The 17,753-nt window shown below is 26.9% G+C and overlaps 2 protein-coding genes across 7 annotated transcripts; both read left to right on the plus strand.

Moving 5' to 3' along the window:
* Window positions 1-1,318: 1,318 nt before the first annotated feature.
* LOC140671040 (probable G-protein coupled receptor Mth-like 3) lies at window positions 1,319-8,279 on the plus strand. 2 transcript variants are annotated; one of them, XM_072902057.1, is made up of 5 exons: window positions 1,319-2,634; window positions 4,384-4,435; window positions 5,802-5,989; window positions 6,129-6,294; window positions 6,897-8,279. In XM_072902057.1, exons 1-5 carry the CDS (start codon window positions 1,710-1,712, stop codon window positions 7,228-7,230), a joined length of 1,665 nt encoding a protein of 554 aa, XP_072758158.1. In that variant the 5' UTR covers window positions 1,319-1,709; the 3' UTR covers window positions 7,231-8,279. The 2 variants fall into 2 exon arrangements, with proteins under 2 accessions (XP_072758158.1, XP_072758157.1); XM_072902056.1 differs by having other exon boundaries at window positions 1,320-2,634; window positions 4,357-4,435.
* Window positions 8,280-10,585: 2,306 nt separating this feature from the next.
* LOC140671191 (probable G-protein coupled receptor Mth-like 3) lies at window positions 10,586-17,411 on the plus strand. 5 transcript variants are annotated; one of them, XM_072902368.1, is made up of 6 exons: window positions 10,969-11,051; window positions 11,437-11,979; window positions 12,194-12,272; window positions 13,384-13,559; window positions 13,709-13,874; window positions 14,626-17,411. In XM_072902368.1, the coding sequence occupies exons 2-6, from the start codon at window positions 11,463-11,465 to the stop codon at window positions 14,984-14,986; spliced, it is 1,299 nt and encodes a 432-aa protein (XP_072758469.1). In that variant the 5' UTR covers window positions 10,969-11,051; window positions 11,437-11,462; the 3' UTR covers window positions 14,987-17,411. The 5 variants fall into 5 exon arrangements, with proteins under 5 accessions (XP_072758465.1, XP_072758467.1, XP_072758466.1 ...); XM_072902369.1 differs by lacking the exon at window positions 10,969-11,051 and adding an exon at window positions 11,274-11,297; XM_072902364.1 differs by having other exon boundaries at window positions 10,586-11,979.
* Window positions 17,412-17,753: the final 342 nt, after the last annotated feature.

Raw genomic sequence — 17,753 nt, forward strand, 5'->3', positions numbered from 1 at the left:
ATTGTTGTGTAATATGAATGCATATGTTTATATATCATAGACGAATATATTATTGTGGATTTTGTATATATAATATAAATCATAATTTTATTCAAATTTATTTTAATTAATTTACATTATAAATAATATGAAAGTTGTATAATATGAAAGACTTGTAAATTTACCTACGATTAAAGAATTTCGAAACAATTAAAATTAAATTTAAATGTAAAAAAATTTTATTATATACAATCAACTTGAAATTTCTTACTAAACAATTTTAATTTTTACATATTTGTATTATGCAAATTTATTTGCATCTCTTACGAGTAAACTGAATTAGAAGATAAGAGACTAATATTGATAATTTGAATTTATATTATTAATGAAAGATTTTCTAAAAACAATTTTTAATTTGGCTTCCTTGATATGTGATGTAAACAACTACAAACTAGTATTTTTTCATAATATTTTATTGTCGACTTTCATCTTAATAGACATATTATGAATACAAAATAAAGGAAAAAGCATATATTTCTAATTTGTATCTGATTTTAATTATTTTTAATAATAAGTAAATTCTAGATTTATTTTAAATAAATTCTAAAAATAAACTTTTCGATCGCATCATATCTTTAACACTTACGGTACACACCTTACATTCCACAATACTATATACAAGGAGTTGTTTGTGACCCCGATTGGTTTTTTTGCTATAACTTAGAAATAATTTTTTAGACATTAATCATATATGAATCGAATGTTTAGACTTTAAAAAGTATGCTCATAAAAAGTTCATAGGTGTGGGAGTTATAGTTTTTATATGAGGACGTCTGGAGGTAACCATTCGGAATAACGTCGAAAAAATGTCATTTTTTACATTAAAAATTTTATATCCTATACAGGGTATTGCAACAGGAAAAAATCAGAGATAATCTTAAAGTAAAAGTTTCATACTATATGAGAAATATTATTATAATTTCGTCCAATGCAAAAAATTAAATTATTCAGAAGAATCAAAGTGACATATTTTTGTTACTTTTTTGGTTGCGAATTACTTGGTTTTGCGTATGTTTTGAAGCAAATAAAAGAACAATAATTTCAGATAATTAAAATTTTCCTTCTTATTATAAAATGTATACGTTTTTATAAAAAACGATAAATTTTAGAAAAATATTTTATAAATTGTAAAAAAATTCTTAAACTTTTAGATAAAACTTTAAAAACTCTTAAATTTTATTTAAAAAATATATAAAAAACTCTATAATTATTTAAAAAAAATTTTTTTAATTCAATAAACTACTTATATTTCGAAACAGTTTAGTAAAAATCTTAATTGAAACATTAGCTTTCTAAACATTTTTACGATATCTCCAAATTGATTCGCCTACTCTCTGTAGAAGTTTATTAATACAATTCTATTAAGCATTTTATTACATGACTTAGTAGTAGGGAAATTGCTTCTTTATCATACTCGATATTGCATCAATCATGGCAGTCTTTTTCTATTTATAGCGCAAATATGTGTGTTAAACGCAGTTCTTCTAGTTGCACATTCGCGAGCACTGATTTCGTTGTCTCTCGGGAATAGAGCATTATTGTCGCAATCAAATAATCACAGACAAACGACATACGTATTTTCATTTTCGCAATTTATTATTGGAGCCGTTAGATTATTAAATTAGAAAATTACTGTCAAGAAACCGAATTAATTTCACAAATTATTGACGATGCACGGTAAAAGTTTTGAATTTTGGTGTTGTGCACTTTTGTTCTTCGCTTCATCTACAAAGCCTCTGCGGAATTTTACAATTGACAATAAGGAGGATAACAATTCAATGGTGAGATACGAACTTCCCGTGAATTCCACTGAGAGAAATGGCAACGAGACGGTTTTCAATGGATACAATTTGCGTAAAAATTTCACCTTGGATTACGAAGATGCTCAGGATGTATTCCGTATTGAAAATGACAATGAAGATTACATCGTTCCACACGAGACATGCGACAATAGAACTTGTATTCGCCTTTGTTGTCCTCTCGGCGATCGATATAACTCATCACTTCGCAATTGCACTGTTGAAAGACCTAAATATGTTTTCTCAGATGTATATAACTTCTGGGACGAAACAAACATGCAGACTGAGTATAAAAAAATAGACGAAATGTTTCAATTGATTGTTCAGAATCCGTGTCCAAAACTTATGAAATTTGTACGCATCAATCTTAATGACGATAGTTTGGCAGACTACAAATACGTTTTTTTCGAAAACGGCACTCTATATCTTCCTTATCTTGATCAATTCGTCGACTCAACATCCTATTGCTTAGCCTTTTTGAATCATGATGAGGTTATTGCATTTACTTGTTCGCAGCCTTTAACAAAAGTTGTCGATAAAAAAAAGAATTATTTTACTACATTCATTAAACCGGTAATAAATGCAACAAACATCATCTATATGATTTGCATTATAGTGTCTCTTCTATGTATGCTGATATTATTCCTGGTTTACACTATACTACCAGAGCTTCAAAATATACATGGTTTCATGTTGTGTAGATACAGCAGTATGGTGTTTATCCTTTACTTGAATACCATATTGCAAATGCTAATCAAAACGAAAAATCTAGCGTATCCCATCTGTATTGCAAGCGGTACAGTATAACCTCATATAATCATAAAATAATGCAGTTAATGGTGTATATACAGGGTGTCACATTTTAATTCCTCTAGTCGAATATCTCGAAAATCAAGCCTGGAAGAGAAAAATGTTTCAGGCAAAAGTTGTATGGTTTTGAGTGGGCCATAAGATGGTACCATTGGTTGGTACTGACCTTGAAGAGTCATTTGAAGGTCACGTGAGGTCACCTTAATTTTTTTAAATGGCACCCCCTATTTTTTGTTACATATTCTTGTAGCTGACTCCGAGAGCTTTCTAGAACACTATGATAAAATGTTTTTTCATTAAATACTTTCCGAGTTATAAGGCTTTAAAGTTGCAATATTTTAACATAAAATACAAGATATCTCGTAAAATATTCATTTCTCGATTATCTTACCCTAATACTTTTATGCACAGAATAATGAGACGAATCAATTGGTGTAAAGAAAACACATAGTTATCTTTAAGAAAAAATCTGAATTTGCAACTATAGTTACACATTTTTACTTTAATATAGTAATTATGTGTTTTAATTACGCCAATTGATTTGTCTCGTTATTCTGTGCATAAAAGTATTAGGGTAAGATAATCGAAAAATGAATATTTTACGAGATATCTGTATTTTATGTCAAAATATTGCAACTTTGAAGCCTTATAACTCGAAAAGTGTTTAATGAAAAAAACATTTTATATAGTGTTTTGGAAAGCTCTCAAGATAAGCTACAAGAATATGCAAAAATATATAGGGTGTTTTATTTAAGAAATTCAAAATGACCTTTACGTGACCTTCATGTGACTCTTCAAGGTCAAACTAATGGCACCATTTTATGTTTCTCTAGAAACCATACAATTTTTGTCTGAAACATTTTTTCGAATTTTCCATATTTTTCGAGATATTTCACTGGAGGAATTAAAATGGGACACCCTGTATGTCGTAAGCAAATGGTTATTTTAGGAAAATAGCTTTTGACTATGCAAATGCTATCTGGTTAGTGAAATGGCTTTTATTCGTTTATTTGTGTTCAAATGCTATTTTCCTAGGCAAACAGCATTTGTCTGGACACTATTTAGAAAAATAGAAATAAAAATTATTTTGTAAAGCAACAATAGTGAAAAGATTCGAGTTTTTCGAGGTTTAATAGAATTAATAAGATAATAAAACTAAATTGAAAACCAATCCAGAATTTGCAAGTTTATAGAAATATGCTATAAATATTATTGTCAATGTGAGCTTATGGGGACAAAATGATATATATGAGCTTAATCAATTTAGTGGTTAGTAAAGTATTTATTGTTGTAATTAGTTCTTAAACATAGATATTTTAAGAAATGTCAAAATTCTGTATTTTTCAAAGGCATTATTCTTTCTAATTAGTTAATTGATGAAATAAAAAATCTTAAATTAAAAAAGCGAGAAAATTTTTGCAATAAAACATGCTGTTTTCTCCAAAAAAATAGCATTTGAACACAAATAAACGAATGGAAGTCATTTAGCATTTACCTAGTCAAAAGCTATTTTCCTAAAATAACCGTTTGCCTACGACACATACATTTGACTTATTCGTGTATACTTCTATATTATTCTTCATAAATTTTAATAAATTTTTAATGAAAAATTAAAGTCTCCTTTTATACATGTAATTTGTCAATTATCATTCATTTTAAGGTACACTCTCTAAATATTGTTTATTTCAAATATTCTGAATAATTGCAGGTTTAATCAACTATTTCTGTTCCGTAGCATGTTACTTCTGGTTAAGTGTAATGAGTATCGATATGTGGTGGACCTTTAGGTAAATAATCAAGTTTTTCATACATTATTTATAATATAAAATAAATTTTATAAAATTAAAATGTACATATACAATACAATCAAGCGCGACAGAATAAAATTTCGTTTGTGACATATAAATGTATTCGTTGAGATTAAATCTATGACAATATATTTATAAATATAAAACATACTGTTATGATATATTGCATTGTATTACAAGAAAATACTTTATCGTGTCGCGTGTGTGTATGTGTGCTGATATTTATAATAACAATTATCCGGTTCTTTAATAAAATGATAATTTTAGTGTAAGTGGATAAATATGGATATTAAGGGACTCCCTTTTAATGACTAATTTTGACATATGTTGTTAAAGTTCTGATTCTAAGTAACGTTTAAAAGTTTCTAGATCGTTTATTAAAAAATTATTAACAAAAAGGTTTACCAAGTAGAAAATGATTTTTTCATACCATATACGTACAATAGAGAAACAAATTTTGATACGTTTGTTTATTTACATATAATAAATGATATACACTTGTGGGGGAGGGACTGCAATTCTTTCCCTGTACTTCTTCCTCGAAAAAGTCAAGCTAATCCAACCCATTCTGAGGAAGTTGAATTTTTAATATAGATGATTACATTTATTATTTTAATTGTTAATAATTTCTTAACAAACAACAAGCAACGGCAAAAACATTATAAGGGAACGTGGGGTAGAACGGCCAACGTAAGCATTGAGCAAGTTTTCAACATATTAAAAAAAAATAAATCAATCTCTTTTTTACTAAAAATATTCCTTGGAATATCCACTATAAGAGAAAACACAAGTTTATTATAAAATAACAGTTTAAATAGACGAGATTATTGATTTAGTAAAAGCCTAGATTTTCGTGATATGCTTTTCATGCGGGGTACAATGGACTACCTCCAAAACTTGTTTATTTCATTAACATTGATGTCTAAAATTTCTTAAAAGTTGTATATTATAATATGATACATAGAACATAAGAATATAGATTTGTATTTTTAAATGATAACTGTAAATTAATAAATAATAACAATTCTCTTGTTATAATAAATATTTTTCTCTTTAAAACATGGAAAAATATTGCGACCACTGATAACAGCACGCAGAAAGAGACACCTAATAGCAATAATTTCAACATATTTCATGACATGGTAGCATCTTTGTAAAAAGATATCGACTCTGCACCATTGTAACCCGCGGTGCCGTTCTACCACACGTTCCCCTACATAGTTACATATTACATAAGACAGATTTTTAAGCATCTTAATCAAAAACATATTCCTTTTATGTGCATTTGCACTCAAATTTTTTATTTATTACTGATTAAATGTAAAGTGTAAACTGCTCTTTGCAGAGATTTTAGCTCATTAAAAAAGAAAGCAAAACCAGAAGAAAATAACAGGAAAAAGTTTCTATATTCTATCATTGCTTGGGGAGGTTCCTTCATTCTCGTTATTATCTGTATCATCATGGAGACCGTCCCTAGCGTGCCAAGAAGCATGGTCCGACCGAGATTTCAGGTCTCTTCATGTTGGTTTCATTGTAAGTGTATATTAATGTTAACATAATTCTATTGACAATATATTTAATTATGATTAACCCATCCGAAAATTTATTTTTAAAGTAAAAGTATGTTTTGCAGTATGTGATATAATTTGAGAAGCTTTACTATTTATTTCAGTTGGTGCGGCGGATCAGTTGTACAATTACGTGCCCAAAATTATTTGTACTGTTATTAGCATTATTTTATCCATTCAAACAGCACTGAAGATCATGCGCTATGAGAAGGACACAACTCATCATCTTAAAGATGCAGAGAGTCGATGTTATAATGAAAACAAGAAATGGTTTGTACAAAAACAACTCTATATTAATACACAATCTCCATCCTAGTTAATAAAATATATGTCATCGTATTCATTTGTGGACGGCATTGCAAAATTGATAATTTTTGATCATTTTTGAAATCGAAATTCATCGATAGAAGAAAGGATTAAACTTTTTTTAGATTCTTTTACTTGCGGCAATGTGTTTTTTCATTTATTACATTATTTTGTACAAACATATGAGCATTGTTCAATAGCGCGCATATTTTCTCAGTAGTATCTGTTATTTTCTAAAATGTATGATAAACAAGAAGATTAAATTTAAGATTAATATTTATATCTATTACTCTTCTTAGAATGAAAATTACTTTCATTGATATTTATTTCCAAAAAAGATATAACTTTTCTTTTTTTTGTGTCTCTCTCTTCTTTTTTAAGTTCAATGGTTATTTTATTAACTCATTTTTATTTAACTAGATTAATAGTATTTATCGAATTGTTTCTGATTTTTTGAATTATTTATCTTCATAAACATCAGAATGTTCATAAGCATAATTTTGATAATCATCTATATCATAATTTTAAAATATATGTATAAAAGAAATTTTTATATTTATTTGCAGGGCCAATCTGTATCTAAAATTGTTTATAATGTTATTTATCATAATAGCCATGGAGTGTATTATGATGACAGTGTTGGAATTTTGGGTGGTTAAGGATTATACAAATTTAACAATAACTTACATAGTGTTTAGTATTTTTATATTGGAATTCATTAAAGGAATTGGTATTTTCATCTTATTTGTCTGTAAGAAAACAATTATACAGTTGCTGTTAAAGCATTTTCGTCAAAATTGCCGATATAGTTTCAAAATTTTTACACGTAAGGGTTTTTACAATTTTGAACATGTACATCAGCATGTCAAACACAATTATTTTATAGGAAAATATCAATAAAGCAAAAAAATGGATAAAAAATTTATTCAATGAGATCAGTTTTATATACAGGATGTTCAAACTTATCGCAACATCTGATAATAACAGATTTAGGAAATTATTTAGAAACATAAATCGTAATATTTAAAGTTCGCGACTGTAGTAGTCTTTGAATGACGTCTAAAACTGACTAATTGGATTATTAAAATTTTTTAAATTACGAATTTTTAACAATTCAATTAATAATTTTCAAACATTTTTCATTCAAAAATGATTGTAGAATATACTATTGATTGGTGATGCGATAGGAAGGAACACCCTATATTATTAGTATATTTGCCCTTGTTAAGTTTATCCCTTTTTTTCGAGACATTCAATTAACATATTTAATTTGATATATATAACATTATGCAAATATGTGTATATTTTATGTTGTGTCTGTCGTTTTTCTTAATTTTAATCGAAAAATGATTAAGCAAAATTTCATCTTAATTTGTAATGCTTTGCATCATAAACATTTTTACAGAAAACAAGACAATTTTTTTAATGTTAATGATACAATGCGTTTAATATTAGATAATTTGATATTTATCAGGATAAAAATTTTAATTGTATTTATAATAAAATTCTACAAAATATGTATGTGAACCTTGTACAAATATAAACTTAAAATAAGGGAATTTATGAGGAGAAACAGAATCTTTCGAAATAAAATGTAGACGACTACGTTCGATAAAAGTTTCACGAAATTTCAGCTGATCGATTTACTCTCGACTTTTAACATGAATCCTTTGATGACGGCATTTTGATTCTGAATTTTTTTTGTCGCAAATTTTTGAAAAACAATCTAATGATTAACCGAAATTAATCGTCGCTTGTTTTTGAAGTATCTGTATCTACGAAAATAATTATTAGTGCGCATGCAATTAACAAATTACCATCTCGTTTTATGTTTGAATGTTTTGCCTATAGTTAATTAGTTTTTATATACAAAACGTAATACATACGATTAATTATTTCACCTCTAACTGTTTATTTTTAATATTTTTCTTTAGGTTTTGACACTGATGAGCGTCCATACAAGGATAGAAAAGTTATTTGTGCTTTTTATAAATTTTGTACAATCTTTTATTGTTCTTTACTTCACTTTTTTTTATCTATTATTTTTAAATAAAGTATCTGATGTACATGTTGACGAATTATCAGATGTGGAAAATAAATCAGAGAAATTAAGGAAATTTAATATCAATGATTTGTAATTCTAAATATTTTTAAATAAAAAAATCGTAAAATAAAAAATTGTAAAATTGGCAAACATATTTATAAATAGCAAACGAGTATTGTAAATATATAGTTGAGATTCGTAAACATCTAAATTTGCAGATTATATTTTCAGAGAGAGATGAGATTTATCATTACATGATTGCACATGTGCTTAACTTTTTACACTTGTAAGTGAAGTCTACACATTTGTTCACTGTAATTAGTGCGAAACAGTGATTGTCGTTACATAGTTCCACATGAGTTTTCAATTTCTTACACAAGGCGAGATCAAAATTATTAACATATTTATAATATATCACATTATGAGTGTTTTCCAAATAAAAAATTGCAAGAAAACTTATGGTACTGTATATTGTTAATTTTTTTTATATTTTAAAAGAATTTTATTAGTTCAAAATTTTATTTTATTAATATATTACTTCTCTTTTAATTATTGAATACAATACAGAAGTTATAAAATTTCTATTTTGGAACAGAGCCATTTAATAGAAATCTTCAACAAAAACATCTTTAATATAAGGAATGTATATGTTTCAATTATAAATTATAAATTTAGTATTAATAATTTATTTCAATTATAAATTCAAAATATTATTGCTATTAGGTGTCTCTTTCTGCGTGCTGTTATCAGTGGTCGCAATATTTTTAAGTGAAAGTTGTTATAAATTATTTAATGCACTTGCTGTACTCTCCGCCACTGAGTTGTAATTCTTCCATATATTTACATAAGGTAAACAATGATAAAATTTTATTTTTTATTACCGTAAATACATTTATGTTTTAAAATAATCTTTTCTTATTAATTTCATACTATGTCTATGTAAATATTGATTAATTATAATTTTTATATGATCAAAAGTAAATAAATACGTTTTGAGGCTTAATGAAATATTAGCCCACGAAATGTTGTACTTTTTATTTTTATACTAGAGAAAGAAAGAGAGTATACATAGATGCTGTCTTTCAAAATTAATACCAAAAATTATTACATTAAGGGATATTTTTCCATGTTTTAAAGAGAAAAATATTTATTATAACAAGAGAATTGTTTTTATTTATTAATTTACAGTTATCATTTAAAAATACAAATCTATATTCTTATGTTCTATGTATCATATTATAATATACAACTTTTAAGAAATTTTAGACATCAATGTTAATGAAATAAACAAGTTTTGGAGGTAGTCCATTGTATCCCGCATGAAAAGCATATCACGAAAATCTAGGCTTTTACTAAATCAATAATCTCGTCTATTTAAACTGTTATTTTGTAATAAACTTGTGTTTTCTCTTATAGTGGGTATTCCAAAGAATATTTTTGGTAAAACAAAAATCGATTTATTTTTTTTAATATATTGAAAACTTGCTCAATGCTTACGTTGGCCGTTCTACCCCACGTTCCCCTATCATTATGAGTAATTTTGAGATTCACTAGAACAGTAATTGTAAATTTGCACCCATTTTTTACGTAATATGTTTTACAAACACACACCTGCGCACCACGCACGCACGCACACACACACACACATATATATAAGTATATAATATTTTTATATAAAATCAACTAAGAACTTTAAATCCCTTACTTCATGCTCCGGCTCCTCGTATATATAAACCTTACAATTTTATTTGCATCTTTACGTGTGAATTAAAATTATAAATCGAGAATATTATCATTGGAATCTATATCCTTGATGAGGAATTTTCTAAAAATAATTTATATGCGATTTTCTAGTTATGTAAATAACTACCAACCGGTTTACTGCATATTTCACTGTCGATTTCTACCTTAACAGACATCTATATTATCAATGTAAAATAAAGAAAAAAATTTTTTTTTACATTTGTATATGATTTCAATTATTTCTCGTAATAAATAAAATAAATTCTAAAACTATTTTAGATAAATATTAAAAATAAATTCTTTGATTGTATATCATATATTTAATATAATCTAATCTAAGTTAAAAAAATTTTCATTATTTACCTGTGCTCTATAAAAACTTTACATAACATTTTTTAAAATGTAATTAAACAAAATTGACACATTAACTTTTTAAACATCTTCTACAATATCGCCAAATTGATTCGCTACTATTTGTAAAAGCTTTATTAATAAAATTTTTTTAAACATCTTAAACATGAGTTCATAGTGGGTAGATTGCTTCTTTGTCATCATTGACATTTGGTCGGACCACGACATTTGGTTTGACCACGGCAGTCTTTTTCTACTCATCGCGCGAACGTGCGTAGTTTCTGCCATTTCTTCTCGCCATACGTTTGCGAACATTGATTTCGTTGTTTCTTGGGAAAAGTGCATCGTTGTGACAATCATCATAGTCAAACAACATGCGTATTTTTATTTTCGCAATTTATTATTACAACCATTAGACATTACATTAAAAAATTGCTGTTAAGAATCAAATTAATTTTATAAATAATTGACAATGTACGATAAAAGTTTCGAATTTTGGTGTTGTGCATTTCTGTTCTTCGCTTCATCTACAAAACCTCTGCAGAATTTTACAACTGACAACAAGCAAGACGACAATTCGATGGTGAGATACGAACTTGACGTGAATTCAACTGAAAAAAATGATAAGGAGACGGTTTTCGATCGACACAATTTGCGCGAAAATTTCACCATGGATTACGAAAATGTTCAGGATGTGTCCCGTATTAATTTCAGAAGTGACGGTCGCAACGATGATAATTTGATTCAGAATGAATTTCCCGTAGAATATGTGAAATATCATGAGAAACGTAATCAAATGCCGCGGCAGCTTCAAACAAATTTTACAAAGGTCGACAATAATAAAAATTACATAGTTCCATATGAGACGTGCAATAATATTACTTGCATTCGTCTTTGTTGCCCTCTCGGTGATCGCTATAAATTCTTTCAAAATTGCATTACTGGAGGATCTGAATATGTTTTTTCAGATTCATATAACTTCTGGAGCGATACAATGCAAACTGAATATAAGAAAATAGACGAAGTGTTTCAACTGATTGTTCAAGATCCGTGCCCAAACCATAAAGAAATTATACGTATCACACTTAATGACGATAATCTGAAGAATAACGAATACATATTTTTCGAAAACGGCACTCTATATCTTCCCTACTTTGAACAATTCGTCGAATCGACATCTTACTGTCTAGCATTTTTAAATCATGATAAGGTTGATGCGGTTATCTGCTTGAAGGCTTTAACAGAAGCTGTCAACGAAAAAAAGAATTATCTGATAAAGGTCATTGTACCGTTAATAAATGCAATAGAAATTTTGTACTGGAATTGCACTGTAGTGTCCATGCTGTGTATGCTGACAATATTTTTGACATATTACATACTGCCACTTCAGAATATACATAGTTTCATGCTGCGTAGCTATAGCAGTATGATATTTATCTATTATATTGGTAGCATAATGTCCTATTCAATTCAAGACAAAAGTCTGATGTATTCCACCTGTGTTGCAGCCGGTACAGTATAGCTGAATCATGTAATAATGTAATGTATACATTTGATTAATTTGTGTATACTCTCCTGTTATTCTGTATACCTTTTTATAAATTTTTTATGAAAAATTGAGATTTTTTTTTTTATACAGAAATGTAATTTGTTAATTATTATTTATGTCAAAGTACACTCTCTAAAATAATGTTTACTTCAAACCATTGTTGTTTATGGTTGCAGCTTTAATCAGCTATTTCAGCTCTGTAGCCAGTTACTTCTGGTTAAGTGTAATGAGTTTCGATATGTGGTGGACATTTAGGTAAATATATCCATTATTATTTTCGTATTATACATTATTTTTAAATTTAAATTTGATATAAGATTACAATTTATAATATACAATCAAACTCGACAGAATAAGATATTCATCTGTGATATGTATAAACGTATGTGTTAAGTATTCAGTTATATTTATGACCACTTATTTATAAAAATAAAATATTCTGTTATAATATTTTGAATTTACATAAAAAAATATTTTATCGTGTCATGTGTGCGTACGTATATATGTGTTTGTGTGTATGTGTGCTGATTGATATTGTACTACATAGCTTTTTATAAAACAATAACTTCAGTATATAAATATGACGCATAGCTAAATTTGGATATTAGGGAATCTCTTTCAAATAACTTTAATTTTGACATAATAATTTTGACTTTGATTTTGTTACAAGGTCATAACCTTTAGTGCTTTTCAAAAAATTTTTGTTTATTAAAAAATTATTAACAAATATAGTTTACCAACTAGGTCATGATTTTTTGACACCATACACATTCAATAAAAGCGAATTTTAATAGTTATATATTTATGTGTAATAAATCAAGCGTGTGGTGGAGGAGCTACGCACTTTCGCCTTTATTGCCATCCCGTAAAAATTAATTTAACTCAACCCATTCTGAGGAAGTTAAATTTTCAATTTTTTTCATTTCTAAAAAATGGGTTAGGTTTGATAAGTTTTTTATGAAATAGGGATGCAGGATGGAGAAATGAAGCCTCACTCTCGGCCATACGTTCCCCCTTAAGTATTTAAATTACATTTACTCATATAACTGATATAAACTTCATGCTTTGACAAATTCAGATAATCGTACTTAATAATTGTTTTTTAATTAATAATATTTTTTTAATAAGCAACGAGCAACGGCGAAAGTCTTTCGAACGTTATTCAGAGTCATGACCTTAACATCATGTGAACGTTAAAAAAAGAGTTGCCCTAATATGCTTATTAACCTTTTATACACAACACGTAAATACATAAGACAAATTTTTAAGAATCTTAATTAAAAACATATTTACTTTAATGTACATTTGCATCTCTATTTTTTTATTTGTAACTAACTAAAGGTAAAATGTATACTGCGCTTTGTAGAGATTTTCAATCGTTACAAAAAAATGTGAAACGACAAGACAGAAAAAAGTTATTATATTCTATTATTGCTTGGGGAGGTCCCTTCATTCTCACTATTATCTGCATCATCATGGAAATTGCTCCCAGCGTGCCAAAAAGCATTCAACCGAGATTTCATGTCATATGTTGGTTTTATTGTAAGTGTATATTAATGTTAACATAATTCTATTGACAATATATTTAATTATGATTAACATATTTGAAAATTTATTTTTAAAATAAAAATATGTTTTGTGTTTACTTGCAATATGTTATATAATTTGAGAAGCTTTACTATTTATTTCAGTTGGTGCGGCGGATCAGTTGTACAATTACATGCCCAAAATGATTTGTTCTGTTATTAGCATTATTTTATCCATTCATACAGCATTGAAGATCATGCGCTATGAGAAGGACACAGCTCGTCGTCTTAAAGATTCAGGAAGCCGATGTTATAACGAAAACAAAAAATGGTTCGTATGAAAACAACTCTACATTGATTCTTCTACTTGCGGCAATGTGCTTTCACATTTACTTAAGTTTTTCGTAGAAACATATCACTGTTCAATCGCGCACACAATTTTTTAATGGTATCTGTTACCTTTGAAATTATTTAATAAACAATAAGAGTAAAGTTAAAATAAATATTTATGTGCATTAATACTTTTATTGTTAGCATGAAAATACCTTTTATTGAAATTTTTTCCTAAAAAGGTCGCCTAAAATTGTTGCCTCTTTTCCGCGATACCGATTGGTTGTTGTGAAGTATTTGCGTCATGATTCGTGTCGTCTGCAACTAGCAAATTTTATAAATGTCGACAGTTTGTAATAATTAAATAAATAGAAAGTTTAAAAAAAATTAATTTAAATTGAACATGTTGATTCTTTCAAATGATTGTTAATTATGTGTTAAAAAGATTAGAAATACTATTTCATTTATAAAAGACGTACACAAAGTGTTACGTTATGAAATTGACATAAATGTAACGCATGAAAATATTATAAAAATAATAGCATATCAACTGTATGTTAATTTTACATTAAAGTTGTAATCAAAAAGTGGTAACACAACATAATTTTAACATATGGATGCACCATATTTTACTGTGTATGTATGTATATTTGCTTACATAAATCATTAGAATATCATATAAACATAATATTAATAATCACCTATATAATAATTTTAAAATATATAAAAAAAGTTCTTATATTTATTTACAGGGCCAAGCTGTATCTAAAACTGTTTATAATGTTGTTTGTCATAATAGCCATAGAGTGGAGTATAATGACAGCGTGGGAATTTTGGCTCTTTGAGGATCTTTCTTTAGCAATGGTTTGCACTGCATTTAGTATGTATTTATTGGAAACTATTAAAGATATCGGTGTTTTCATCATATTTGTGTGTAAGAAAAGAATTATGCAATCGCTGTTAAAATATTTCTGTCAAAATCGCCAAAATATTTTCAAAATTGTCACACGCAGCAGTTCTTACAATGTTGAAGAAGTACATCACCGTGTCAAACACAATAATTCTATGGAAAAATATCGACAAAGCAAAATGGCGGACAAAGAATTTATCTAATGTGATCAATTTTATATACAAGATGCCTCAAACTTACCGCATCATCTATAAATCAGATTTGTGAAAATATTTAGAAATAAAAATCTATATATTTTAATTTCATGACTAGTAGTCTCTGAATAACGTTTAAAGCTGACTATTCGGATTGTTGAAAACGTTGAACTTATTAAAATTACGTTATAAATTCTCAACACACCATGTATTTTATTTGTAAAAACCTTAATTATTTTGATAAAGCGCGTAAGTTTTCAACAATTCAATTAGTAATTTTTGAACGCTTCTCATTTAAAAATTACTATTGGATTTATTAGTAGTAGTGATGGGCGGCCTCGATTTGATTTTCAGAAAATTGATCATTTCTTTCAAAAATTGATTTTTTTTAATAGATTTTTTCTTATTTTGTATAAATCTATTTTTAATAAAAGATCGACTTTTCTTGATGTGGTTATTCATCAATGACTTTTTTATCCATTTTTTGAAAACTAAATCTGTCAATAAATATACGTAGAAAAAGATTTAGTACAAAATGGCAATAAAAAAAAGAATTAAAAAAATAGTAAAAAAACGAAAAATTAGTCGATAATTACATTTATACAAGTCACAATAACATATGACAACACATTTCCTAAACAAGAACTTACAGAATGGACTTGTAATCAGTTAACCATTTTGATTATTAATTACAAGCGGTAGCCAAAAGAACATCGAGAAAAGCAATTACTTTTTTTGTTTTCTTAAGGAAAAATTATTTTATGCCATAAACTTCGTTAAATACATAAGAGAAATTTATGTGCGACTTTTCTGCGTGAACAAAGAATGAAACATTGACAACACCTATTTTCTCTGTTAATGTCAACGTTTGGTTGGTAGCAAGCCAGAGTAAAAAGAGAATTGACTTTTTAAATTATTGCGATAAAAAAACTTTATGTTATCCTCATTTCTAAATCATCAAATTTTCATCATTATTCTTCTTAAACATACTTTATGTAGATATAATCATTTTTATATATGCGCCGTCAACTAATTTTAAATTTAGTAGATATATTTCTAAGATAAGAAGAAACTATTTGAATGCTTATTACGAGCAATTTTTCTTATTTTTAAGAAAATATTTCTTTTAGTCCGATTTTTTTAGTAAATCGATTCTAGATACTTCGATTTAAGATTGAATCAAAAATCGATTTTTTTCTAAAAAATCACTTTTATTAGCATAGATTGATAGTGCAATAGGTTTGAAACATCCTTTATATTTGCTCTTGATAAATTTATCCAATATTTTCCGAGGCAGTTAGCATATCTAATGCGATACACGTAACATATTACAAATGTATGTATGCATCTTTTATGTACTTTGCGTTCATCTTTTTTCTTAATCTACGAAAATAATTATACAAAATTTTATCTTAATTTGGAATGCGATGTCGGCTGCTTTGCACTATAAACATTTTTACAAAAAAAACATCATAATTTTTTTAACATAACTTTTTTACAATACGTTTAATAATAGAGACTTTGATATTGAGCAGAGTTGAAATTTCAATTTTATTCATAATAAAATATTATAAAATACCTCTGCAAACATTGTACAAATTCAAACTCAAAAAAGCAAATTTATGATGAAAACATGTACTGGTTTTGAAATATGTAAACGACTATCTTCGATCAGTCGAGTTTTCATATAGTGTGTCTGCGTCACCGAAATGTCACAAAAACTCGGCGCTGATCGATTTACTCTTGGTTCTTACATGAATCAATGAAGATATTGTAGTTTTAAATTTTTTGCCGAAAGTTCTTGAAAAAACTATGTTGTGATTAACCGAAATTAATTATTGTTTGTTTTTTTTAAATATCTATATGCCTACGAAAATAATTATGTTATTGCTTATGCTAATTTCTAACTCGTTTTGTATCTGAATTTTCCGTCTATAATTTATTAGTTTTTGTACACCGTGACATTTTACATGCGATTATTTATTTCACCACTGACTGCTTGTTTATTTATAATTTTAGTTTTTCACCCTGACGGGAGTTCAGACAAGGACAGAAACGTTTGTTATTTTTGCTTTTCTATAATTTTTGTACGATTTTATTGTTCTTTACTTTCAAGTGAAGTGTTTTATGTACAATGTAAAGCATTATCAAACGCAAAAAATAAATTAGATAAATCAAGTAATATCGGTGATTTGAAATTCCAAACATTTTCAAGTTAAAAAATTGTAAAAAGAAAATTTATAAAAATAGCGTACATATTTATTGTTTGTAAATATATTTGTTGAGAATTGTAAATTTCTAAACTCATAGATAATATTTTCAGAGAGAGATAAGATCTGCCATTGCATAATCTTTCTACCATAAACAAGGCCTTACATTTCGTTCACTGTACTCAGTACGAAACAATGACTATCATTGCATAGTTCCACATGACTTTCTACGCAAAATAAAATCAAAATTATTAACGTATATATAATATATTTCAGTATGTGAGAGTTTTTCAGATATAAAATTGTAAGAAAGTTTATAATATTTTTATTTTTAAATATTTTCTAATTAAATAAAATTTTATTAATTATTAGAAATATTATTTTAATAATATATTTCTCTTTTAGTTATTGAATACAACATTCAAATTTATATAATAGAAAACAATTTTAAATATAAATATATATATATATATATATCGAACAAATGTTTTATTGTAAATCTTTTTATAAAGTAAATCATAACTTTATATAAAATTTAATTTATTTTATAAATATAATATGAGAAA

Source organism: Anoplolepis gracilipes, chromosome 11 (assembly GCF_047496725.1).
Source record: "Anoplolepis gracilipes chromosome 11, ASM4749672v1, whole genome shotgun sequence".
Classification (NCBI taxonomy): domain Eukaryota; kingdom Metazoa; phylum Arthropoda; class Insecta; order Hymenoptera; family Formicidae; genus Anoplolepis; species Anoplolepis gracilipes.

What these genes read in the sequence shown, in the direction of transcription:
- LOC140671040 (XM_072902056.1), top strand. Translation starts at nt 1,710, where the DNA reads ATGCACGGTAAAAGTTTTGAATTTTGGTGTTGTGCACTTTTGTTCTTC. An exon ending in GATATGTGGTGGACCTTTAG is followed by an intron (nt 4,436 to 5,801) that starts GTAAATAATCAA and finishes TGCTCTTTGCAG; the next exon opens with AGATTTTAGCTCATTAAAAA. An exon ending in CTCTTCATGTTGGTTTCATT is followed by an intron (nt 5,990 to 6,128) that starts GTAAGTGTATAT and finishes TATTTATTTCAG; the next exon opens with TTGGTGCGGCGGATCAGTTG.
- LOC140671191 (XM_072902364.1), top strand. Translation starts at nt 10,941, where the DNA reads ATGTACGATAAAAGTTTCGAATTTTGGTGTTGTGCATTTCTGTTCTTC. An exon ending in TTCCACCTGTGTTGCAGCCG is followed by an intron (nt 11,980 to 12,193) that starts GTACAGTATAGC and finishes TTATGGTTGCAG; the next exon opens with CTTTAATCAGCTATTTCAGC. An exon ending in GATATGTGGTGGACATTTAG is followed by an intron (nt 12,273 to 13,383) that starts GTAAATATATCC and finishes TGCGCTTTGTAG; the next exon opens with AGATTTTCAATCGTTACAAA.